General features: G+C 39.3%; 1 protein-coding gene and 1 pseudogene across 2 annotated transcripts in view; one reads left to right on the top strand and one right to left on the bottom strand.

Annotated features, from left to right (window-relative positions):
- REXO5 (RNA exonuclease 5) overlaps window positions 1-26,017 on the top strand; it is a gene marked incomplete at its 5' end in the record, with an annotated part of 39,500 nt that overhangs the window by 8,645 nt on the left and 4,838 nt on the right. Inside the window, 14 exon segments of the mRNA XM_084803032.1 lie at window positions 1,675-1,707; window positions 1,710-1,749; window positions 1,751-1,803; window positions 4,415-4,569; window positions 14,929-15,067; window positions 19,493-19,549; window positions 19,552-19,615; window positions 21,184-21,304; window positions 21,867-22,001; window positions 24,743-24,840; window positions 25,322-25,435; window positions 25,437-25,453; window positions 25,456-25,513; window positions 25,884-26,017. Of these exon segments, the coding sequence (XP_084659158.1) occupies window positions 1,675-1,707; window positions 1,710-1,749; window positions 1,751-1,803; window positions 4,415-4,569; window positions 14,929-15,067; window positions 19,493-19,549; window positions 19,552-19,615; window positions 21,184-21,304; window positions 21,867-22,001; window positions 24,743-24,840; window positions 25,322-25,435; window positions 25,437-25,453; window positions 25,456-25,513; window positions 25,884-26,017 (1,218 nt within the window).
- Window positions 16,131-16,534, bottom strand: LOC311589173 (mitochondrial import inner membrane translocase subunit TIM14-like; annotated as a pseudogene). The gene has a single exon. The product of its transcript is annotated as a mitochondrial import inner membrane translocase subunit TIM14-like (transcript).

Raw genomic sequence — 26,017 nt, 5'->3', positions numbered from 1 at the left:
CATATAGAGTGCCCTCTATTACTGTGATTTGTTGGCTTTTGGGGATGCAAGGGCTAGATATCCATTTTTTTTTTTTTTAATGTTTTTCAAAACAGAGTTTCTCTGGGTAACCTGGGCTGGCCTTGGCTCACTTTGTAGACTGGGCTGGCCTTAAACTCACAGAGATCTGCCTACCTCTGCTGGGATTAGAGTTATGTACCATGGTGCCTGGCTTCAGAGGTCCATCTTAATAAAAAGGGATAGTGTTTGAAGGATACATGTTGACTAAAAAGTCATCTAGAAGCTAAATGCCTCCAGAGAAGAACTGTTGTTATCACTTTTCAAGGCATCAGACAGCGAAAGTTTTCAAAGTGGTTGGTTCTCTTTATATTTTAGTTAAAATTTTAGACATAAGCAAGTGTAAAATTACTATTGTCCCATTTCAGAATGCTGTCTCACTTAAGCAAGGTCTACACACTTAGCCTGTTCACTGACATCACCTCGTTAAGGAACAGGCTGGTGTTGCTTTAGTAGCTGGCAGGAGATTTGAGTAGATGAAGATAAAATGGGCTGTTTGAAATGGACAAGCACTGTAATAGAGGTCTAACATACCAACTATTTCAATTGTGCCTTCTTGAGATTTGGCAAATTGTTTCCTTTCTTGAAATATCTTTGACCACTTCAGTCCTGAAGTACATTCTCTCTTTACCGTTTATAAAAAGCCTTATTGTTGTAACATATTTAGAAATAATTGTCTCTATTCTTGATTTGTTCTGGTTTCATTTTTTTGAGACAAGGTCTTACTATGTAGCCCAAGTTTGCTTTGAACTTTAGATCCTTTTGCCTCCCTCCCAAATGCTGGGATCACACAAAATCCTCAGCATGCCTAGCTTCTCTTTGTGTTGTTACAGCTGTATGAAATCACACACACACACACACACACACACACACACACACACACACACACACCTCTTTATAAGTTGAAATCAAGCCATAATTTCTTTTTATCTTTACCATGCTTATCCTAATAATAAACCTAAGGCTTTTATTATTTACACATGCACAGAAGTTATAGTCTTAAGAATTGCCACACAAACTACTTGAACAGCAGTCTCAGTGAGATATTGATGGTTTATTGAATGCCTATTCTAGGCTGATCACTATCAGGGCCACAGAAAGGCTAGTGGTCTGTTCTTAAGTAATCTTTTTATAAGAAAAACTGCAACCAAGTACAAAACTGTAACCAAGTGTAGGAAACAAGCTGCAACTTCGTAACATCCAGGTAGTAAGGGGGGGAGCAGAATTATATCATTTTGATTAGCTAGACAAAATGTTTCTAACTGACGTTTAATTGGTTCTGCAGTTGGGGGACTTTACAGAGTGTCCAGGTAACAAAGTATACACAGTTTGAGAAATTAAACCATAGCGACATAGTCATTGGAAGGCAGAACCTGAAAACTTGAACTTAATTTCATTTTATAATCAAGATGGAGACTAAAAGCAAAATGGCTACAATTATGCTGTGCTAAAGGCTGAAGCAGGTCTCAACAAATTAAAAAGGATTGCCTCCTTCCACAAAGGGTTCCAAGATAGAATTCAAATCACCTGGCTTATGTAGCAAGCACCTTTATCCATTAGGCCATCCTGCTGACCCTCCTTGAGGTTTTACACATTACAATACCTTTGTTGTTTCAGGAGCTTTAGTTTCTGCCACTTTCAAATCCAGCATCATCCCATCATTCAAAAATATTGCTGTAAAAAAGTTGGCTTGTAAATGCGTTCTGACAAAAGAGGAAATGAAAACATTTCACTTTCCATTACAAGGTTTGCTTAAACTTAATCTAATTTTACTAACTTCATTTAAATACTTTTGATGAAAATTGGTTTTTCTGGATGCTTTTGGGATAGCTTATTTATTCTGTCTTGTAATGTGGAAATATGTTTAGTGTGGAGTGTGTACTATGATAGGGAAAATGATGATTTGAGGTTTTATATAAAGCTTATAAAACATCAGTAAAATGTTTAATGAGAAGGTTCTTCTTCTTTCTTTCTTTTTCATTTCTCTTTAGTATACTAGAGAGAACCAGTATATTTTAACATTTTTAGACTGCTCCAAGCTGAGGCAATGTCTCAGGTGATGCATTAGGACCATAATTAGGACTGACACCCATGCTGGATTTGGCCCCTTGCTTATAATTGCAATGCTCTGAAGGTGGACACAAGGGATCCCTGCAGCAAGCTGGCTAGGCAGATTCACCAAACTGGCAAGTTCGGCTCAAATGAGAAGCTCAGTTTCAGTATGTAAGATAGAGGGAAGTCAGAGAGCACAACAATGCCAAACTCTGGACTCTAGGCACATGTGCCCACAAACAGAAACATGAATGCACACAGGGACATCACACACTTGTGCATAGTAAACCAATAAACGTTTCCATTACATTAAACCTTCCTCATTGTTTATATTTTTGTGTTGAACTATTTTTTTCTGTACATTATTATAGTCATGGTTCTCTTCCTCCAACTCGTTCTAGATCCTTCCCGTGCACACAACTCCATGCCATTTCTTTCTCTCTTTACAAAAAAAAGCAACAACAATAATAATGACAACATCCAAGAAAAAGCTCAAGAAATAACACACATACATGGAAAAAGTCCATTAAAACACAAAATTGCAATCTATACTATATAAACAAAAGGCCTGTAAGACAAAAAATATCCATACAAGCACTATGAGACAAAATGTCTACAAAAATACCATTGAGTTTATTTGTATTGATCATCTACTGCTGGGCATGGGGCCTTTGTGGTTAATATAGCCAGTGAAATTCCACTGGAGAGAACTAAAGTTTCCTTTTCAAGCAGATGTCACTTCTTGCTTAGGGATGTAAGCCTTTGTCCACTTCCTCCTCTCAGTTCTGGGACCCCATCTTGTTTGAAGCTGTGCAAGCCCTGTGTATGCTGCCACAGTCAGTTTGTGGCAGTCATGTGTTTGGAAGACACTGTTACTTGGAGTCATCCATCCCTTCTGCCTCTAACAATCTTTCTGCTTCTTCTTCTGCATAGTTCCCTAAGGGGAAGGCTTGATGAAGATATCCTATTTAAGATACAGTGTTGAAAATCATCAGTGAGCAGTGTTTTATTGATTATTTTGTTGTTGTAGTGTGGGGTTTTCCTCTTTTGATTTACTAGGTGAATTTGTTTCCTGAAATTTATTCCTTAGTTGTGGTTAACCTCTTCAGACAGAAATTTCTCTTCTAGGGCCTTCTGTAGAGTTGGATTGGTAGATAGATACTGCTTAAATTTGCTTTTATGCTGTTTTTATGTTTTTCTTTCTCTCTCTATTGTAATTGCTAGTGTTGCTTGGTCTCTGAGTTTGTAGAACATCCATCCAGGCCCTTTTGGTTTTCAGTCTTTATTGAGAATTAAGGTATTTGTCTTTATATGTTACTTGGATCTTTTTCCCTTGTAGCTTTCTTTGTTTTATGTGGTTAGTGTTTTGATTAGTATGTGTCATGAGTAATTTCTTTTTCTGGTCCTATCTATTTGGTATTCTGTATGCTTCTTATACCTTGATAAGCACTTTTTTTTAAGTTAGGGAAATTTTCTTTTATGAGTTTGTTGAAAGTCTCTCTTTGATCTGGGTTTCTTCCTTCTATTTCTATTATTTGTAGGTTTGGTCTTTTTGTGGTGTCCTGGATTTTCTTTTTTTAAGATTTAACATTTTCTTTGGCTGAAGTATTCTGCTTTGTCTTCAACACTTGAGTTTTCTTTTCCATGTAGTTGGTGTGCCTTACATCTGAGGTTTGTTTTTTTTTTTTTCCTAAAATTTTCATTTTCCAGTTTTATTTTTTTATTTTTTTATTTTTTTATTTAATTTTAATTTATGTGCATAGGTGTAAGGGTGTCAGATCTGGGAGTTACAGACAGTTGTGAGCTGCCATATGGGTGCTGGGAATTGAACCCTGGTCCTTTGAAAGAGCAATCAGTGCCCTTAACCACTGAGCCATCTCTCCAGCCCCAATTTTCCAGTTTTATTAAAGTTTAATTTTTCTTTAGTAATTCTATTTCTTATATTCTATTTTCATGTAATGTGACCTCATGTTTTGAATTATTTTCATTACTTCATTCCATTGTTTGTGTTTTAACAAACTTCATTAGGAGATTTATTCATATCCTCTTTATGGTGCTTGAACATACTCATAATTGCAGTTTTAAAGTCTGTGTGTTTCAGCTATATTACATTTCTCGGAGCCTACTGGGTTCTGATGGAGGCATATTATTCTTCCCGTTAATGACTGTGTTTTTGTGCTGGTTTCTAGGCATCTAGAATGAGAGGGATTGAGGTAATTCTAAGTGTTGATACCTGTTTTGGTCTTTGCTAGGTGGTTTTTTTTTTTTTCATTCCTTAGTTTCTGTTGTCCTTTCTGAATCTTAGCAAAGTATGGCTGCTTTTGCCTGAAGAGAGTGCTTCTGCAGGTCAGTGGGTTGAAACGTGGAATAGAAATGGAGAAAAGAATGAAGGGGCTGCAGGAAAGAGCCAGGGAATTCTGTTTCCACCAAAAGGCAGGGCCCCAGGGAGTTGGAGGTACGGTGGGAAGAGGAGCTCTACAAATAAGTTGCATTGAGATAAAGAATAATGGAGAAAGACAGGGATGAAAGGACGAGGGTTACCTTAGCTCTGTACCAAGAGCTGGAGTTGAGGTGGGAGGAGAGGCATTGCTAGCAGGTTGTTACAGGGCTGAAGGTGAGGATGGAGGAAAGGAAGGGTAGTAAGAATGGCCCGTCCTGATGTGACCTGATGCACTGGGATGGGATGGTGGGGTCTCTTTTTCTCAGGACAAGGAGGGGCATGGGAAAGAGGTAAAGGGGTAGGAGGGAGGGACTGGGAGGAGAGGAGGGAAGGGGGCTATGATTAGTATATAAACTAAATATATAAATTAAAAATAATTTCTTTTAAAAAAGGAGGGGGAATTGCCTGAGTACCAGCCTAGTGTGGCCACTGGGGGTCAGTGTTTCTAGATGTTCACAGCTGACATAATGGAATGAGGATGAGCAAGAAGAGAGGACAAAAGGGTCCATAGGAAGACCCCTTATTGCTTTTAAATGAAGCAGGTTTATATCCAGAATCTTGGTCAATTCTAGAACAGGTCGTTAGCAAAAATACTTGATTTTATTTTCCCTATTTCCTTCTAATTAGTCAGAGTAGTGATGGGTAAATGACGTTGTTTTTCTTTTTCTAGTGCTGGGGCTCAAACACAGGGTCTTGGGCATATTAGGCACATTTTAAATAAATGAACTGCACTCCTATTGCTAAGTTTTCTTTTTAATAAAAAAACTTGGGCTGCTGGCATGGCTCAGCAGGTAAAAGAACTTGCTGCCCAGCCTGACCTGAGTTTGTTCCCTAAGACCCACATGGTAGAATGAGAGAATCAATACACACACACACACACACACACACACACACACACATACACACAGACACACACAGACACACACACACACACACACATACACAGACACACATACACACACACAGACACACACACACACAGACACACACACACAGACACACACACACACACAGACACACAGACACACACACACAGACACACACAGACACACACACACACATACACACACACACAGACACACACAGATACACACACACAGACACACACACACACACACACACTAAATGTAACATTAAAATTTTAAATCTTACTGGACCTAGAGAGATGGCTTAGCTGGTAGTGGTAGAGTGTTTGTTTGCCATGCAAGCATAGGGAACTGAGTTTGGATCCCCAGCATCTACACAAAAACCCAGGTGCAACAGCAGGTGTTTGTTAACTCTAGCACCAAAGAGGTGTGTATCAGGCAAATCCCTGGAACTTTTAGTACAACCAGCATAGCCAAATCAGTAAGTTCTGGGTTTAGTGAGAGATCCTGTGTTGGAAAATAGGTGCTGAATGACTAAGAAGCTATTTGGTGTTGACTGTTGACCTCTGTGTACAAGTACACACAAGTACATGCACACAAGTGCTCTCACTCTCTCACTTGCTCTCTTTTTAAGGTTATTTTATGTGCATTGGTGTTTTGCCTGCATGCATATCTGTGCAAGGGTGCCAAGTCCTCTGCAACTAGCGTTACAGAGAGTTATGAGCTGCCATGTAACTGATGGGAATTGAACCCAGGTCCTCTGGAAGAGCAGCACTGCTCCTAACCACGGATCTATCTCTCCAGCTCCCGTTCTCTCAGCTTACTTTGGTATAAGTAACAGGACTGGGGTGTAGCTCTGGCAGAGTAATTGCCTGGCATGCACAATGCCCTCAGTTGATTTCCCCAGTACTGCAAAATAAATAAATAAATAAATACATGTACACACAAATATAAAATTACATGTTACACAGTTTACTCATTTATAAAGTGTATAATTCAGTATGCTTAAGGTTGTTCACAGACTTATATATTCATAACTACCAATAATTTAAATACCTCAAAAGAAAACCCAGTATAATAATTTTTCTTTGCCTCCCTTTGCCTTAGTTACGTTTCTCATGCTGTGAAGAGACACCATGACCAAGGCAACTTATAAAAGAAAGCATTTAATTTGGGGCCTCTTGGTTGCAGGGTGTTAGTACATGACTGTCATAGTGGGGAGCATGGTGACAGGCAGGCATGATGCTGGAGCAGTAACTGAGAGCTTATATGTTGAGGCAATCAGCAAAGAATAGGGAGGAGGGGATCAAGGATGGAGGAGACAGAGACACTGGAAATGGCACGGGTTTTTGACACTTCAAGGCCCTCCTCTATTATATGATTGCTCCAGTAAGGCCACACCCATAATCCTTCAAAAATAGTTTCAGCAACTGAGGATCAGCATTCAAAAGTGAGCCTGTTGGGGCTGTTCTCATTCAAGTCTTCACACTCTCTGAGTCTAAGATAGCCATTAACCTACTTTCTTTTCATATGGATATTATAGATGTACTTATTCTCGGTATTTTATATAATTGGAGTAGTGCAATATATAGTTATGTGATTTGTGCCTCTAATAGTATAGATAAGTGTGAGTAGCAAATATAGGGTGTCTCTGATTTGGAAATGCCTTTCTTTCACGGTCCAGACTAAGTTTTGATTTTTTTTATTGTTGTTTTATTAGTATATGTTATTTATACATAATAGATTTTGATCCTATTTTCCTCTATTACTCTCCCACCTACTCCTTTATCCTATTCTCCTCCACACACCCCCCCCTCCAGGTAATTCCTTTTCTGCTCTGTTAACTTTTCTTGTTAACCCAATGAGTTGTATTAGGGTTGCTTTCAAGAATGTGGGTATCAGTCTCTGTTTCCCCAGACTCTGTCCCATAGTCTCATCCCAAATGCTATAATAAACACCAGCTGCAGCCTTCCCTTCCCCCTGCCTACATCTCTCGTGGATCCAACATACCATCCAATCCTAACTTCCTCCCCCAATTCATCCTGAATCTCAGCCCCAACTCAATCAAGAACCTCCTCCAGTAATCTGAAGGCAGACCCACGCTTCTCCTATTGTTCCTGAGATCCAATCTCCCAGTCTCATCCCCAGCTCTGTAGCTGAAAACCTGCTGAGATCTCCCTTTCCTCTCTAACCCTATCGCTAATGGATCACAAAGACCTTATCCTCCATCCTTCCTTCCCCAACTCATCCCAATTACTCAGCCTCCAGCATCAGCAGACATTTCCCTGTGATCATACCAGGCTAACAGGTCAGGAAAACAGGTAACACACAGCCATCACACTCTCTGAAAATCCGAGAGGAAACGGAAGCTAAGTAACAAATCACCCACCCAACAAAGACAAATCGAGAAATCAGCATCTAGACCTTTAATCATCACAAACCCAGATACTGAGACGACAGCATAAAAAGACAATCAATAACTAGGGCAGTGTGTCTTCACTCTTCTTCCCAGTTATCCTACTACAACAGGCCCTAAATATTCAAACATAGCTGAAGCACAAAAAAAAAAAAAAAAAAAAAAAACCAACTTAAAACAACCCTTATGAATATGATAGAGGTCCTTAAAAAGGACATGAATAAATTCCTTAAAGAAATTCAGAAAAACACAAATAGCATAAGGGAATTTTTAAAAGCAAAACCAAAAACAAATTGTTCAGGATCTGCAAATGGAAATAGAATCAATAAAACCCAATCAGAGGGAATTCTGGAAATGAAAAATTTAAGAATTCAAACAGGAATTACAAAGGCAAGCTTCACCTACAAAATATAAGAGATGGAAACGAGAATCTCGGGTGTTGAAAATACAATAGATTCTCCTGGATAGAAGAAACTGTTAAATCTAAAAAACTTCTAACACAAAACATCCAGGAAATTTGGTACACTATGAAAAGACCAAATCTAAGCATCATAGGTGTAGAGGAAGAAAAAGAAAACTAGCTCAAAGACGTAGAAAATGTTTTCAACAAAAATCATAGAAGAAATTTTTCCTAACCTAAAGAAGGAGGTGCCTGTAAAGGTAACAGAAGCTTACAGAACACCAAATAGATTGGACCAGAAAAGAAAGTTTCCCTGCCACATGATAATAAACACTGAACATACAAAACAAAGACTATTACAAGCTGGGAAGGAAATGTAATGTAAAGGCAGAGCTATTAGAATTATACTTGGCTTCTCAATGGAGACTCTTAAAAGTCAGAAGCCCTAGACAAATGTGTTACAAACTCTAAAAGACTACAGATGCCATCCTAGACTAATATACTGAACAAACATTCAGTCACCATAGATGGAGAAAATAAGACATTCCACCATAAAACCAAATTTAAGCAATATAATATCTACAAATCCAGCCCTACAGAAGGTGCTACAAGGAAAACTCCAACCTAAGGAGGTTAACTTAACTTGTGAAAACACAGGATATAAATAATCTCACACCAGCAAAATCAAGAAAGAAGGAAAGCAGACACACACACACACACCAACAAAAATAACAGCCACTTAACAGGAATCAACAATCATTGGTCTTTGCTATCTCTCAATAATACTGGTCTCAAGTTCCCAATAAAAAGAAAGATTTACAGAACGGGCATGAAAACAGGATCCACCCTTGTGCTGTGTACAAGAAACAGGCCTCAAAATCAAGGATAGACATTACCTCAGGGTGAAGGGTTGGAAAAAAGATGGTCTAAGCAAATGAATATATGATGTAAGCTGGTATAGACACTTTTGTTTTCTTGGGTTTTTTTTTTGAGACAGGGTTTCTCTATGTGGCCTTGACTGTCTTGGACTTGCTTTTGAGACCAGGCTGGCCTCGAACTTACAAAGATCCATCTGCCTATACCTACCTGAGCACTAGGATTAAAGGCATGTACCACCTGCTGGGTGGTATAGCCATTCTAAATCTGACAAACTAGATTTCAAACCAGAACTAATCAACAAACAGGGAAGGCACTGCATACTCATCAAAGGAAAAATCTACTGAGAAAACATTCAGTTCTTGAAATCTATGCCCCAAACACAGGGGCACCTGGGTTTGTAAAAGTAATACCACTACAGCTTAAATCACATATTGGCCCTCATATACTGATAGTGGGAAACTTCAATACCCAATCTCACCAATGGACAAGTCATCTAGTGAAATATTAAACAGAGAAATAGTGGAGCTAACAGATGTTATAAATCAAGTGGACCTAACCGATAGCTACGGAACATTTTACTCAAACACAAAAGAATATACCTTCTCAAACACTTCCAGAACTTTCTCCGATATTGACCATACACTCATACACAAAACGAAAAATATTGAAATATCTCCCTCCCAGACCACCACAGATTAAAGCTGGATATCAACAACAGCAGAAACAACAGAAAGCTTCCAAACTCATAGAAACTGAACAGCTCTTTTCTGGATGAAAACTGGGTTAAAGCAAAAATAAAGAAGTTAAATACTCCAGAATGTAATGAAAGTGAATACACAACAGGGGACACAATAAAAGTAGTGCTAAGAGGAAAGTCCCTAGCACTGTCTATATTTAAAAGAAAAAAAAATTGAGTGATCTCATACCAGGAGCTTAACAGCACACCTGAAAGCTCTAGAACAAAAAGAAGTAATCAAACCTAAGGGGAGTAGACAGCAAGAAATAAACAAACTGAGGACTGAAATTAATAAAATAGAAACAATACAATGAATCAGTGAAACAAAGAGTTGCTTCGTTGGGAAAATCAATAAGAGACAAACCCTTATGGCAGAGAATGTACAAATTAATAAAATCAGAATTCTCAACAGAGGAATATCAAATGGCTGAGAAACACTTAAAGAAATGCTCATCCTCGTTAGGCATCAGAGAAATGCAAATCAAAACGACACTGAGATTCCATCTTACACCCATCAGAATGGCTAAGATCAAAAACTCAAATGACACCACATGTTGGCGAGGATGTGGAGAGAAAGGAACACTCCTTCACTGCTGGTGGGAATGCAAACTAGTACAACCACTTTGGAAAGCTATCTGGCGTTTTCTCAGAAAAATGGGAATAGGGCTTCCTCAAGACCCAGCTATCCCACTCCTTGGAATATACCCAGAAAATGCCCTAACACACAACAGGGACATATGCTCAACCATGTTCATAGCTGCTTTATACACAATAGCCAGAACATGGAAACAGCCTAAATGTCCCTCAGTAGAAGAATGGACTAAGAAACTATGGTACATTTACACTATGGAGTATTACTCAGCTATTAAAAACGAGGAATTCCCGAAATTTGTGGACAAATGGATTGACCTAGAAATTATCATAATGAGTGAGTTCACCCAGAAGCAAAAAGAGACAAACGGTATATACTCACTTATATCAAAACACTAGTCCAAGGGATACGTCCCATGAAAAACCTTACTTACCGAGAAAGTGGGTCAGAGGAGAGGACATCCTATTGAGACTTTAGGCGAGAGTAGCATGGGAGAATGGGGAAATAATAGGACCCACAGGGTCCTGGAAACCTACAAGAAGAACTTTATGACAGGCAGATCTGGGTCCTGGGGTCCTCCTCAAACTAAGGCATCAGCCAAGGAGAAATAGGCAGTAAACTTCGAACCCCTACCAAGACCTAGCCGATGAACACGATATTCTCCACTGTTAAGTGGAGAGTGAGATCTGATTCTCACGTGAACTCTGGTGCCCCTTTTCTGACCATGTCCCCTGGATGGGGAGGCCTGGTGGCACTCAGAAGAAGGATAGCAAGTTACCAAGAAGAGACTCGATAATCTTAGAGCATACATAGGGGGAAGAAGTCTCCCTCAATCACAGACATAGGGGAGGGGAGAAGGGGGGAAGTGGGAGGGAGGGAGGAATGGGAGGAAACAGGGGAAGGGCTAACAATCAAGATGTAATATGAATAAATTAATTTTAAAAAAAAGAAATGAAAAGGGGGACTTAATAACAGACAGCGTAGAAATCAAAAGAATCATTATGTGATTATTTAAAAACCTGTACTCCACCAAATACAAAAGAAGTGGATAATTTTCTTGATATGTATCACTTACCAAAGTTAAATCAAGATCAAATAAACAATTTAAATAAGATCTATAATCCCTAGTTGAAAGGAAAATTATTAGCTCAAAATCTCTAAGACCAAGTTTTTAACACAAATATTTATTTGCTTCAAAGGGTAAGAGGGCAGGTGACAAAAGGCCAACACAGGAGATGGAGGACAAGAGAGAAGGGGACGAGAACAAGAGAAAAGTGACAGGTATTTGTCCTGGAGGGGCAAGGGACTGTCTCTGGGTAGAGAGGTGACAAATGAAGCACAGAGGACAATGGTAGTTTATAAAGGTACAAGCTGAAACCCCATGTTAGGATGAGGTGTTTAATTTTAATTGGGCATGTTAATTAGGTGAGCCTAATTATGTTGAGCCAAAGGAGGCTTTTGATTGCTGGACTTGATAACTGAATCTTGGTAGTCAGTCCCAGGAAGAAGTGACCAACTATGGGAATAGACCTTGGAGGCTAGTTTTAGGAATTTAACCTAACAGTTTTTAGTAAGGCAGAGGAAATTGGAGAAAGGTCAAAGCCTGCCAGAGCCATGCCTGCCATGCCTGCCATGCCTGCCATGCCTGCCGTCTTCAGCTGGCCAGAGTCCCTTCACTAATGAAATAGAAGCAGTCATTAAAAGGTTCCCAACCCCTCCCCCCCAAAAAGGAGAAAGATAAAGGTGCTGGGCCAAATAGTTTTAGCACAGAATTCTACCAGACTTTCAAATAAGAATTAACACCAATATTCCTTAAATTATTCCGCAAAATAGAAACAGAAGGAACAGTGCCCAATTCATTTTATGAGGCGATAATTATCCTGATATGAAAATCACATAAAAATTCAAAGAAAACCAATTTCCCTTATGAAGATGAATGCAAAAGTACTCAATAAAAACTTGTAAACTGAATCCAAGAACACATCAAAAAGCTCATCCACCATGTAGGTGTTATTCCAGAGATGTAGGGATGGTTCACTGAAAATCAGTAAATCCACTATATAAACAAACTGAAAGAAAAAAATGAGCATCTCATTAGATGCAGAAAAAGGCCTGTTTTAGTTAGGGTTTTACTGCTGTGAAGAGACACTATGACCATGGCAACTCCTTTTTTTTTTTCTTTCACTTTACATCCTGGTCATAGCCCTCTCCCTTCTCTCCTCCCAGCCCCACCCTCCCTTCCCTCTCCCCTCCCTCCCCCCTATTTCTCAGAAAAGGGGAGCCCCCACCTACTCCATCTCATCAAGTCACATCAGGAATAAGTTTTACCTCGTCCCCTGTGGCCTGGCAAGGCAGTCCCATCAGGGTCTATAAAGGAAAACATTTAATTGGCTTACAATTTCAGAAATTTAGTCCATTATAGTCATGGTGGCATGCAGGTATGCAGGTGCTGGAAAAGTAGCTGAGAGCTCTACTTCCAGTTCTGCAGGCAGTAGGAAGAGACAAAAAGACTAGGACTGATTTGAACATCTGAAACCTCAAAGCCCACCCTAGTAATGGGGAGTGCAAAGACAGGATTTCTCTGTTGCCTTGGCTGTCCTGGACTCACTTTGTGGACCAGGCTGGCCTCACACTCAGAGAGATCCACCTGCCTCTACTTCCCTGAGTGCTTTAAGAAGACATCCGGCTTCGTAAATTCTTGTCAGATGAAATCTCCATACTACTTTGGCTGCTTCGTCAACTATTTGAAGGTAGAAGTCTTTAATGATTCAAATGTTTTGGATCCCTGGGCTGTGTATGCGTAGTTGTTGACTTAGTGATGGAAAGAGTTCCCTGAACATGCAGTGAGCCCTCTAGAGGGAATTTTCAGTTTATGACTCCAAGAAATTGAAGAATATTTCTGAAGAGTGACTTCGGGGAAATCTCATGGATGGAGTTAGGTGTAAGGGTGCACACAGTCAAAGTTACTCAGACTTCTACTATGTGCTTTCTAGATGTTCACTATCATGAAATGGATCTCTTTCCTATTTTCACTTTTGCTTTATTTAGAAAAGAAAAATGCCACATGGAGTCATTTGCACATGTTACTCTTTCTCTCATAGTACCTACATGGGAAGTGTCCAATTACTTTGGGTTTAGTTTTTTCTCATAAGAAGAAAGAATTTTTTGCTTGATAACAACGAGAAATCCAGGCTACAGTCCCCTGAAACAGCAACCTACAATATTCATTCAAAATGTAACAATGAATGAATGAATACTTACAAGAGAGTTTGCTTCTTGTTTAGTCTTTATAATTCAAGTAACACAGAAAGTTTTCAGTACATGTTATTTCAGTTTCCCTGAATGAGTCTTCAAAATGGTATTTGTTATTGTCAGGAAATAGCTCCAGTAACTATTTACTTCCCTTTCTTTCTAGGTTTTCCTAACTGTGAAAACTTTATTGTTATAATGGTTCCATAATAGATAGAAGTCCCTTCTTTGGACTTGACTGTGAAGAGGTAGATAATGGTTTTAATTTTTTTTTTTTTTTTTAGAGCAAGACGATTTCTTGAGTTCAGTGTACCAGTAAGCCTGTGCCTTTCAGTTCCAGCTTTTAGTTTAAATAGTTGAAAGTAGGACCTCTTTAAAAAACTTGGTTCTGTAGTTCAGATAAAAAATTGGTCTTAAGTTTTCTAAGTAGTTTCTGTGTTTAGTAAAATTTTGTCATTTCCAGGAAGATTGGTTTTTTGAAGATACCGTATTCTGCAACTGCCATGAAGACTCTGCCTTAATTACCATTGGCTTAGGTCTTGCTTAAGCCAAAACACTGAAGATTAGAAATAGGATTTTCTTGCTCATTTAGTATCTCTTCCAAAGACAAGTATATCCTTTCCTGTAGTGCTGGCAAATAGTTCCTGAATTCTTGTGAGTTTGTATCCTGGCCCTCCCTGTTAATGGATGTCACTTTGAGTCTCCTAACCCCTCTTTGCTTTAACTTCTTCTCTTATGAAGTAGGTAATAACTAAGGCAATGCTATAAATTTAGAGTGTGCTTAGTAAAAGTGGTGGCTCTTACCCATAATGGTGGTAATACATAGTCTATAGATTATAGATACATTATGATTGATACTGTTATTTTCATTAAAAAACAAACAAAACAAAACAGGATCTCACTGTATAACTTAGATTGACTTTGAACTTTTGATCTTGCCTTAGCCTCCCTGGCCAATCATCTCCTCAAAAACAAAAACAAAAACAAAAACAACAACAATAAAAAACTGAAACAAAACCTTTTTTCAGAGCAGTTGTATTGCAGTGCTTCAATTAAACATAATGTTCAGCAAATACCCCGCTTCAGCTACATTCATACTGGATCCTTGAGTAAGCAAGCATCTTTGCAGTTGCTGGCAGGATTCCTGGTGGCTGAGGGTAGTAGTAGCTGATACACTGAATATGATAAGGGGAAACAATAGCTTATGCAATTCAACAGCCTGAATGAATTTTATTTCTTAGTGCCTTACATCCAAGGGGAGAGACCTAACACACATCTCACGAGTTGCTGAAGGAGGCTACTGTATTATGGGTGAACTGGTCAAACCTGATTCCAAGATTTTGGACTGCCTTACTAGGTGTTCTTTACCTCGACTAACTGGTTCTTCCCAAAGCTATCATTCCAGAATGGAATATGAGTAAAAGGAATTGCTACAGCTTACGCTGCTTGGGTTTTATCTATTCATTTTCAAATAAAAGGCTAAGTCAACATCTGCATATATCTTAGTGCCGAAATTGCACTATGTCTTTACTCTTTAATCTTACTGTTTTTTTTTTAAACCTTAGTTAGCAGAGAATTATCTGATATATTTATTGATTTACTCACTTTACATCCTGGTCATAACCCCATCCTTCCTCACCTCCCAATCCCTTCCTCCTTCTCTCTCCTGCATTCCCCTCCCCTAGTCCTTAGAAAAGAGGAACCCCCCTTCCCATCCTCCCCAGCTCATCAAGTCCCATCAGGACTGAGCTTGTCCTGCTCCCCTGTAGCCTGGCAAGGCAATCCCGCCAGGGAGAAGTGATCAAAAATCTGGCAACAGAGTCCACCTCAAAGTCAGCCCTGGCTCCCCTTACTAGGCACCCACATGAAGCTTGAGCTGCCCGGCAGCTACATCTTTGTAGGGGACCTAGGTCCACTCCATGCATGGTCCTTGGTTGGTGCTTCAGTCTCAGCAGGCCCCTCTGAGCCTTGGTTAGTTGGCTCTGTTGGTCTTTTTTTTTTTTTTTAATTTATTCTTGTTACATCTCAATGGTTATCCATCCCTAGTATCCTCCCATTCCTCTCTCCCTCCTATTTTCTCCTTATTCCCCTCCCCTATGACTGTTGCTGAGGGGGATTACCTCCCCCTGTATATGTTCATAGGGTATCAAGTCTCTTCTTGGTAACCTGCTATAAATGGGACCTCATGAGGCTGAGAAGCTTCTGTAAGGCAGGAGACACTGTCAAGAGAACAAAGCGACAGCCTACAGACTGGGAAAAGATCTTCACCAACCCTACATCTGACAAAGGTCTAATATCCAAAATATATAAAGAACTCAAGAAATTAAACACCACCAAACCAAATAACCCAATTGAGAAATGGGGCTTGGACCTAAACAGAGAATTCTCAACAGAGGAATATCAAATGGCTGAGAAACACTTTTTTTAAGTCATCACTTTTACTTTATTTTTTAGCTTGTTCTTCTAGTAAGTCTTTAGCTTCATTGATTTTGGCTGCTATATAAGGAGATCATCCCTTGTCTGGGTGGTTTAGGAACATAATCCATCGATGAGCATCCTTGATCTTTACTTTATTGTACCTAGTATCAGTGCTGCCTCCCGTTTTGTCATTTTGGTTTCAAATCCACCTCTATAGTACCCACCACTGAAGGCAGATTTTGGTAGGCTCTGAAAAACTTGTTTTACTTGAGGCTCCACATGCTTCATGGCTTGTAAAACATAATGGCCTGCAAATCCTGCTGCAGCGATGGTCAGCCCGACTGCTACCACTGTACTGGCCATGACTCCATGGCCTGGCACCATGCACTCATCCCAGCGCGAGCCCACCGCCACAGTGCAAAGTGCAGAACCCTGTTGGTCTTCTTGTGAAGCTTCTGTCACCTCCAGGTCTTTTTCTCCTTACCGTACCCCACCCCCACCCCCTTTTCCACAAGGCTCCCTACACATCGCCCAATGTTTGGCTGTGAAATCTTAGCATCTGTTTTGCACTACCGTTGGGTGCAGCCTCTCAGAGGACAACTTTGCTAGGCTCCTGTCTGCAGGCATAGCAGAGTATCGCTAGTAGTGTCAGGGATTGGTTCTCTCCCAAAGGGTGGGTCTTGGGTTGGGCCAAACAATGGTTGGCTCTTCCCTCAATTTCCACTGTATCTGCTCTATCTTTATTCCTGTGCATCTTTGTAGGCATTGTTAATTTTGTTGGAAGTTTTTGTGAGTGGGTTGGTGTTCCCTCCCTCTACTAGGAGACTTGTCTAGTTAGAGAGTGTCCTCTTCATTCTCTATGGCCCCTGCTACTAGGAGTCTCTGCTAAAGTCTCTCTCATATCACATCCCCCCAACACCCCCCCCCAACCTCCGGGGAACAAAGATGCCTCTGGCTACACTTTCTCTACAGGCCTTTTGTCCCCCTGACCGCACTCTCCCCAGGTCTGACCTCTACCCTCATATCTCTCTGTGTCTCCTCTCCTACTTTGTTCCCTCTCTTCAACCACTCACTACCTCTGTCTATTCTATTTTCCCTTCTGGGTAAGATTTGAGCATCCTCCCTTGGATCCTCCTTGTTACTTGTCTTCTTTGGGTCTGTGCATTGTAGTATGTTTATCCTGTCTAGAATGGATAAAATCCACTTATAAGTGAATATATACCATGTATGTCTTTCTATATCTGTCTCACTCAGGATGATCTTTTCTAGTTCTATCCATTTGCCTGCAGATTTCATGATTTCTTTGTTTTTAATAGCTGAGTAGTATTCCATTGTGTTAAGGTACCACAGTTCATCTGTCTTTCTCTCTCTCTTTCCTTTTCTTTCTTTCTTTCTTTCTTTCTTTCTTTCTTTCTTTCTTTCTTTCTCTCATATACAGTGCTCTGCCTTCATGTACACCTGCAGGCCAGAAGAGGGCATTATAGATGGGTGTGAGCCACCTTGCGGTTGCTGGGAACTGAACTCAGGATCTCCACAGGAGCAATCTCAGTGCACTTAACATCTGCGCCATCTCTCCAGCCCTACCACAGTTTCTTTATCCATTCTGTGATTGAGGGACATCTAGGTTGTTTCCAGATCCTGGCTATTACAAATAAAGCTGCTATGAGCATAGTTGAGCAACTGTCCTGGTATGGTGGAGCATCTTTTGGGTATATACCCACGAGTAGTATAGATGAGTCTTGAGAATTTTTCTGAGAAAGCACCAGATTGATTTCCAAAATGGATGCACATATGCTGTCACTTCAGTTTTTTAATCTTAGTCATTCTGATTATGCTAGCTTAGTAGTTGTAGATTCTCCTCCAATAACCAGTGCCGTCACTTAGCACTGATTGATTAGCTAGGTTTCCAGTAGCAGGAATGGTATCTCTCCTGTTGAATGGGTCTTAAGTTCAATTAGAGAGATGTTGATCACTACCAAGGTATATGTGCCATTACTGGACTCAAAGGGCTGTCCTGACATGCTGGTGATGTGGCTCATAGGCCTTATAGCTGGTTTGGACTGTTGGCTTCCTCCTTCCTTTGGAAGTTTGCATAGTGCCTTCTGGTGACATGAAAGCTAGTCTAAAGGGAGTGGGCATTCAGGTCAGTTTCAGCTCAGGGCTTTCTGGGTCCTGTTTCTAAAGTGCATTGTGTCTTCAGCAATAGGGACTTAACCCTTTATCTTAGGGGATAACCAAGGGCAACTGTTGGCTCTGTTTCTTAACAATTAGACTTTATTATACAACCCAACTATCCTATACAAGGGGGAAAGAAGGTTAAAGGCAAACAAGAATAAGCCTTCCGGTATCTGTTCCACGGGATGGATCCCTAGGTGTCTCTGGCCTGCACACTGGTTCCATCCATTTATCTGCAGAGTTCATTATTTTATTTTTCTTTACATCTGAATAGTATTCCGTAGTTTTCATTTTCATTATCCATTCATCAGCAGTAGGGCATTCAGCTTGTTTCTATTTCCTAGATATTGTGAATACAGCAACAATGAATGTGGCTAAGCAAGTGTCTGTAGAATAGGATGTCAGATCCTTTGGGCATACCCTAAGGAGTGGTATATCTAGATCATATGGAAAAATTATTTTTAGCTTTTTGAGAATTCTCCACACTGATTTCAATAGTGGCTGAAGTAGTTGCAATCCCACCAACAGTGAAGGAGGCTTCTCTTTCCTCACATCTCCTCCAGCATTTGTTGTCTGTTGTTGATCTTTGCTATTCTGATTGAGGTGAGAGGAAATCTCAAAGTTATTTTGATTTGTATTTCTCTAATTGCTAGGGCAGATGAACATTTTGATATGTTTCTTTGCCATTATTTTTTCTTCTTTTGAGTTCTGTCTTCCTTGAGAATTCAGGTCCTTAGCCTATTTTTTTGAATGGGTCATTTGTTTGGGTAGCTTATTATTATTTTTTTTTAATTCTTTGGGTTTTTGGAATTCTTTATATACTATGGATATTAAACCTTTGCCAGATATATTGCTGGCAGAGATTCTTACTTATTCTGCGGGCTTCTTTGTCACCTGGTTGATTGTTTCCTTGTCTGTGCAGAAAGTTTTAGGTCTTATGAAGTCCTATGTGCCAACTGTTAGCCTTATTCTAGGGCAGATGGAGCCCTGCTTCTGAAGCCCTTCCCTATGTCTACCTCATGGAGAGTACCGCCCATGTTCTCCTCGAGCTGCTTATGATGGATTTTTTAACTTCCTCTGCTTATTTGGATCTTGAGCTTTTTCTGTAAAATAGGTGTATATTAAGTATAATATTTCAAAGATCCTCCTTGGGAAAAAAAAGCTGATATTTTAATTTGTCTATTTCTCTCTCTGTATTAAAATTTTTTTCAGGAATCACAAAGAAGATTATTAATCCATTGACAACCAAACTCACATATATACAGAATCTGTAAGAGAACTGTTTCTTCCTGATGCTGTGTTAGTGGGCCACTCCCTAGATGTGGATCTCAGACTGTTGAATATGTGTATCTGCTTTAAGACTTTATTCTCTGGTACAAAAGCATGCTCCATTTATCAAAGGCATTAAAAACTTAGACTCTACTCCCGGCCATGCTTCCAGTTTATTCCTTTAGTATAAGATGCTAGATTCTTAGCCAAAGTTACTTTGGGGTAGGTTTATTTATGTAATAATGTTGCCCTGAAAGATTGCAGTAAGTTAGTATACATTATCCAACTGAGTCTCTGTTAATTTATAGACATTATTCCCTCCAGTTCTTATAAAATGAAGAAATTAAGGAAATACAGTTGGACCTCACAGTGTAGACATGTAATCCTAGCTATTCTGAAGGCTGAGGCAGAAGATTCCCAAATTCAAGAATTACCAGGTTGCCGGGTGGTGGTGCACGCCTTTAATCCCAGCCCTCAGGAGGCAGAGGCAGGCAGATCTCTGTGAGTTTGAGGCCAGCCTGGTCTACAAAGCGAGTCTAGGACAGCCAAGGCTACACAGAGAAACCCTGTCTCGAAAAACAAAAATTAAGAAAAAAGGGGGGGGAGGTGCTATTAATGAGTTCTGGTTTTAAGAACTGCTTAATGCAGCATCTCTTTTTTTTTTTTTTTTAATTTATTCTTGTTACATCTCAATGGTTATCCCGTCCCTTGTATCCTCCCATTCTTCCCTCCCTCCAATTTTCCCCTTATTCCCCTCCCCTATGACTGTTCCTAAGGGGGATTTCCTCCCCTGTGTATGCTCATAGGGTATCAAGTCTCTTCTTGGTAACCAATGCAGCATCTCTTATACTTCAAGATTTCTGTTTTATGGAAATCTAATTACTTTTTTTTTTTTTTTTCTCTTGGCAGTTTGTTTTGCTGCCTCTTTTTTTACAGGCCATAATTTCTTTTTTTGTTTGTTTGTTTGGTTTTTGCTAGGGAGAAAAGATTTTATAATATTATTAGGAAAGGTTAGCATATGTCCCCTCTCTCTCTCTCTCTCTCTCTCTCTCTCTCTCTCTCTCTCTGTAAGAGCTTTAATTTAACTTCTTATTTTCTTCATCTTTGCCACATCTACAAAGGAAACCACCTTTTTCTGTACATTTCTTGTTGCTTTCTGGCTGCCAGGCTTGTGGCTAGTTGTTATCGAATAGCAGAGTTGTAATATTATTTGCATTTAAATGGACTTTTTTCTTTCTAGGGGTGCTTTGTACTTCATCTAATTCTTTCATGCACATCTCCCTACATACTCCTTCCCCCAATGACTCTCATAAGCTTCCTTTTTTGTTTTTGTTTTCTTTATTCACTGACTTGCAGCAATGTGTAATGACGGGAGCCTCTGTTGGAATTTATTTCTTGCAAGTAATTTGAACGTTGTGTAAAAATCACTAGGTAACATTTAAAGTATGGGTCTTGTGTGTTATATATTATATATATGGCTTTTGTGTGATACTAGATACCTTCTTGTGTATGGTAAGAGCTGTTCCACTAAGCCATATCCACAGCCCTTTTTATTTTGATAAAGAGTCTCACTAAGTTGCCCAGCCTGGCTGTGAAATCAGTCCATAGCCTGATCTTGAATTTGCAATCCTCAGCCTCTATGAGGTTGAGATTAGAATCCTGACCTCCAGGCCTGCTGCAGGCAAAGTTTATATTCCTAGAAGGGCTGCATTGTTCCTCAGGTTCCACAGTGCCAGGCTGATGTGTGAAGTTGATGTAACAAGCTTCCATTCCATATACCTGCTTCAGGAACTTGTTTTGTATGTTGTTCTTGGGCAGAGAACACAGCCTCCTAAATAGGCAAGGACAGTTAGTATCCTGGGTCTCAGCCAAAAGGCCAAGAAGCAGTAATCTAATGGCTTTTCTAGGATACTGTGTGCTGCTGCCATTGTTCCCTAGACCTGGAAGCCAGCTGTGTATTGCTTAGAGGTATGAGTAAAAAGCAACTATTGTTTATATTATTGTGGCTCCTGGAGGGAGTTGAGTAAGTACTGGGTTCCTAACTCACGCAGTCTATACTGTCTGTTCTCCTAAGGTACTTGAGCAAGCCAGGGTGGAAGTTCTTTTGTTTCCCTTCAACATTGTGCAGTTGTCTTTTGAGTCTTTTTCATCCATCTGAGCTGAGGAGATAGAGAAAATAGTAAGTGGATTCTGCTGAATTGTTTGGTAACTTACAACCTCTCTTCATTAAGAAAAGTAATACACACTTGATTAAATTAACATCCTTTTCTCCATATTATTTCACATCTACCTCTTAATTCTGTTGTCTTTCCTACAGATGAAGACCAAGTGTGCAGAGATGTTACCTGTGTATGCTGGACCATTTATCAAAATTTTCAATGTCAGGACTCTGAAGAAGATATTTAACAGCTTAGGCACAGTACAGTCTATAACTCTTGTTCTTGAAACTTATTAGGTAAGATGAGATGAGAAAATTGAGATTTTGATCTTTCTTAGAAAAACCAGATGATTGTGTGACTGTGCAGCTAACAGATCACTGAAGTGAACTTGATTGTCTCCACCTCTATCTGATGGGAACAATAGCTGACCCATATATAATCAGTTTTTCCAGGTCTTATGTAGGCTAGACAAAAATATGTCAGCTGAAGTCAGGCATGGTAGCACATGCCTTTAATTTCAGAACTCCAGGAGGTAGAGGCAGGAGGATATATGTGAGTTTAAGGCCAGCTTGGTATCCATAGAGAATTCCAGAAGAGCCAGGGTTATAGAGAGAGACGGTGTCTCAAAAACCAAAAACAACAATAATTCCATGCTGTTTGAATATAGCTTTTGTGCCTTCTGATTGTGATATCACCTTTAGATGATAAAATATTATTTTAAAAAGAATAGTGGGTGGAGGGGCTGGAGGGGTGGTTCAGTGGTTAAGAGCATGTATTGCTCCTCTGAAGGACCTGAGTTCAACTCCTAGCATCCAGATCAGGCAGCTCACAACCAGCACCAGGGGAATCAAACCCCAGACCTATAGCTGGGATTATAGGTGTAGGCCTCCATGTACTGTATTCTCTTTCTCTCTGTCTCTCTCTGTCTTTGTCTCTGTCTTTGTCTCTGTCTCTTTCTCTCTGTCTGTCTCTCTCCCTCTGTCACTCTGTGTGTGTGTGTCTCTCTCTCTCTTTTTGTCTTTCTGTCTGTCTCTGTCTCTCTCCTTGTCTCTCTCTGCTTTGTCTCTGTCTTTCTCTCTCTCGAAAAAAATTTTACTTAATATACTGTCAAGCCTGTTTTTCTTTTTTAATTCCTTAGTCTCTTGGATTAAATTGTGTATATTGGATTTTTATTTACGTAAATGTTCTTAAGGATTTTAATTATTTAGATCTATTTCAATAAAAAAACTTTTTAAGTTATTTAAATACTTACATATCTTAAAAGTTATGTAGTTCAAAGGACTTAATAATTAAATCTCAATATTTTAATGGACATACAGCTTATCATAAGTAGATAAATGATTAAAGTCAACACCTGAAGGAATAGCCTAAACATGAAAGATGACAAGGATTAAAACTAGAAGCAGCATAACAATATCTATAGAAGCTGGGTATGGTAGCATATGGAGACAGGGGCAACACATTACTGCATAGTGGAGGTCAGCCTTATCTAGTTCTAAGTCAGCCGGACCTACACAACAAGACTCTTTCTCCAAGAAGAAAGAGATAGGTACAGAATATTATATAGTAAATAGTAATGATGGAGGCCCCAACTGAGCGGGACAGCTGAATCAGCCAAGTAAAGGAGTAGGAGAAAATACCACCTCGTTTTTTTGTTTGTTTGTTTGTTTGTTTGTTTTTGAAAGCTTTAAAATGTGGAACTGAGGAAACTCAAAACTTGGTACAATAATAGCATAAAAATGAAGTAAAAAGAAGGACTTTTTGTTCTTGTAGATAAAAATACAGATATTATCTCTGAGAATAGACTTGGAATTGGGAACTTTGTGGCAAGACTATAACCAGTTATGTCTTCCTGTACCGTTTTGTTGTCATTTTTTTATAATACCCATAATATGGAATTTATATTTCTAACCTTGTAAGCTTGCATTAAGTATACTGATATTATCTACCATCATGACCTCTCTTCTCTACAATCTTTATCATTCCAAACCAAAACTCCCTATAATTTTTGAGTATCAATCACTCATTAGATTTGTGGCTTGTACATATTTTTCCTATCTTGTAGGCTGCCTTTTACAGTTCAGTAGTCTTAATGTGTAAAACCTTTTAATTTTGATGAAACCCAGTTTGTCCTTATTTTCTGCTTTGTTAATTGCCTTTGGTGTCATTTGCAAAAAATTGTCCAAAATAATTTTTTCATAAAACTTTTCTATAGGCCGGTTTTTCTCCATGTTGATGTGTGCTCTGGTGATTACAGTGCTCTAGGTCCTGTGAGTCATAGGCAGATAATTTGAAGCTGTAGCCTATCCAGTGGAAGACTGGAAAGCTCTCTGTCTAAAAACCAAGTTAAGCAGACCTCTGAGAATCCCTGCCTGTGACAAACATGAATGACCTTAGTGTTTTGTAATAAATATGAAGATCAAGTTAGTGATGAATTTGTTAGTTTTCTTTGTAGTACCATCCTGTTTACTCAGGTAATTAGTTCTATTCCTTCACAAGTCTCTGATGGGGTTGAAGACCAGATAGTTTAGTTTTACAATTATGCTTAATTGTTTAGGGGTTAAGGTGTTTTTAGGTCTAGGTAGATGTTTTAAGTTGATAGAGATATGATAGAGATTGATTTACATTCAGAATTTTAGACACACCAAGATAAGAAAGAGGTTTTTCCAAGGCTGCCAAATAGAAATAGCCAAAACACTATGAATGTAACATTAATATGATTCCTGATTGTTTCATAGTTCTTATTATATGTAGTTTATTGTATATATGTATAATAATATAAATGTATGTGTAAAAAAGAGAAATAATATAAAAATAGACATTTCTAGGGGGAAAACATGAAAGTTACTGTCTGAAAACCAATTCCTGGACTTTGATGATTTCACTTAAAGTTGAGTAACAATCTGGAACTCATTGCCTGTCTGGCCTATCACATTAAAAGGCATCCATTGTGGTTTGGGTCCCTTCCCAACCCCTCCCATTAGTAGTTTGAGTTGTAAAGTAACAATGGCAAAATAACTTTTTCTTTCTGCAGCCTTACTTCTTTATACAATATGAAGTCCAGGAAGCTGCTCAGCTGGCTATAGAGACCATGAATGGCACTCTGGTAGAAGGTTCCTATATCCGGGTAGGGTGGCTGAAGTCTAGGCAAGGTTTACCACAGCCTGTATGTTGGGTCACTCTGGAGATGCCCTGGCATGGAACAGTGTAATAAATACCTTCAGTTAAGACTCAACTAAGTTCAGTTTATAAAAGTCAGTCTGGGCTAGAATAGGATCCTCATTGTCTTCCTTATTAATTATCCTTATCCCTGAATGGTTTGTTCTGAGTGGCTATTCTAGTCTGCCCATTCCTTTAGCTTTCAAGGAGGTAAGATGATGGTACTTGTGAAATTCTTTTTGTACTAGTTAAATTTCAATGGAGGGGGGAAGCAGAAAACTGGAGAAAATATATATGGAAATATGTATTTATACTTTTGTGTCTATCAGTTAAATCCACAATTGGTTCTGTGAAGCACTTATTGGCCTCTGCATGGATTAAGAAGCTTCAAAATTAACTTATTGATGTACAGCATGACTAAGGGTTAGTTAAAATGGTGACTTTGTACCACTAGCACCATCTTTCCTTGGTTAGGTGCACTCACCTTGGAGTGTGACATGCTTGTGAATGAGCTAGAGCAAGATTCTGAGAACCAAGGTACTATATATGTGGCTGGAATAAGGGAAACTTAAAGAACACCTGTTGGAGCCAACCTCTTCCCTGGCCTGCTAGCTGTGATCCTGTCTAAAGATGTTAAAAGTAGAAAGCAAGGGCTGGAGAGATGGCTCAGTGGTTAAGAGCACAGCCTGCTCTTCCAAGGGTCCTGAGTTCAATTCCCAGCAACCACATGGTGGTTCAAAACCATCTGTAATATGATATGATGCCCTCTTCCAGCCTACAGGCAGAGCACTGTATACATAATAATAAATAAATAAATCTTTAAAAAAGTAGAAGCAAATAAACTACTGTTTCTTGAGAGTCTGTACCATTAAGTGTATAAAACTCTTGAAAGAAATTGAAGATGGTGATAACATGAGATCAGAGAAGGGATTCACCAGTCAAACTGTCTGTAAACTAGGCTAGAGCTTCTAATTTTATCCTATACCCATGACTTAGCTTATCTATTGATCTGTTTTCTTGGTCCTCAATGACACATGTTGGGATTTTTCTTGTTTTCAGAGTTTCAGTGCCCAGGTAGCCCTTGAAATTCTCAAAGGCAAGGATTGGAAGTTGAAAGGCAGACATGCCCTAACCCCCAGGCACCTTCATG

This window comes from Acomys minous, assembly GCF_964271855.1.
Source record: "Acomys minous genome assembly, chromosome: 2".
Classification (NCBI taxonomy): domain Eukaryota; kingdom Metazoa; phylum Chordata; class Mammalia; order Rodentia; family Muridae; genus Acomys; species Acomys minous.
Note: the sequence above shows the minus strand (reverse complement) of the source record. Positions and strands in the feature narration are given on the sequence as shown.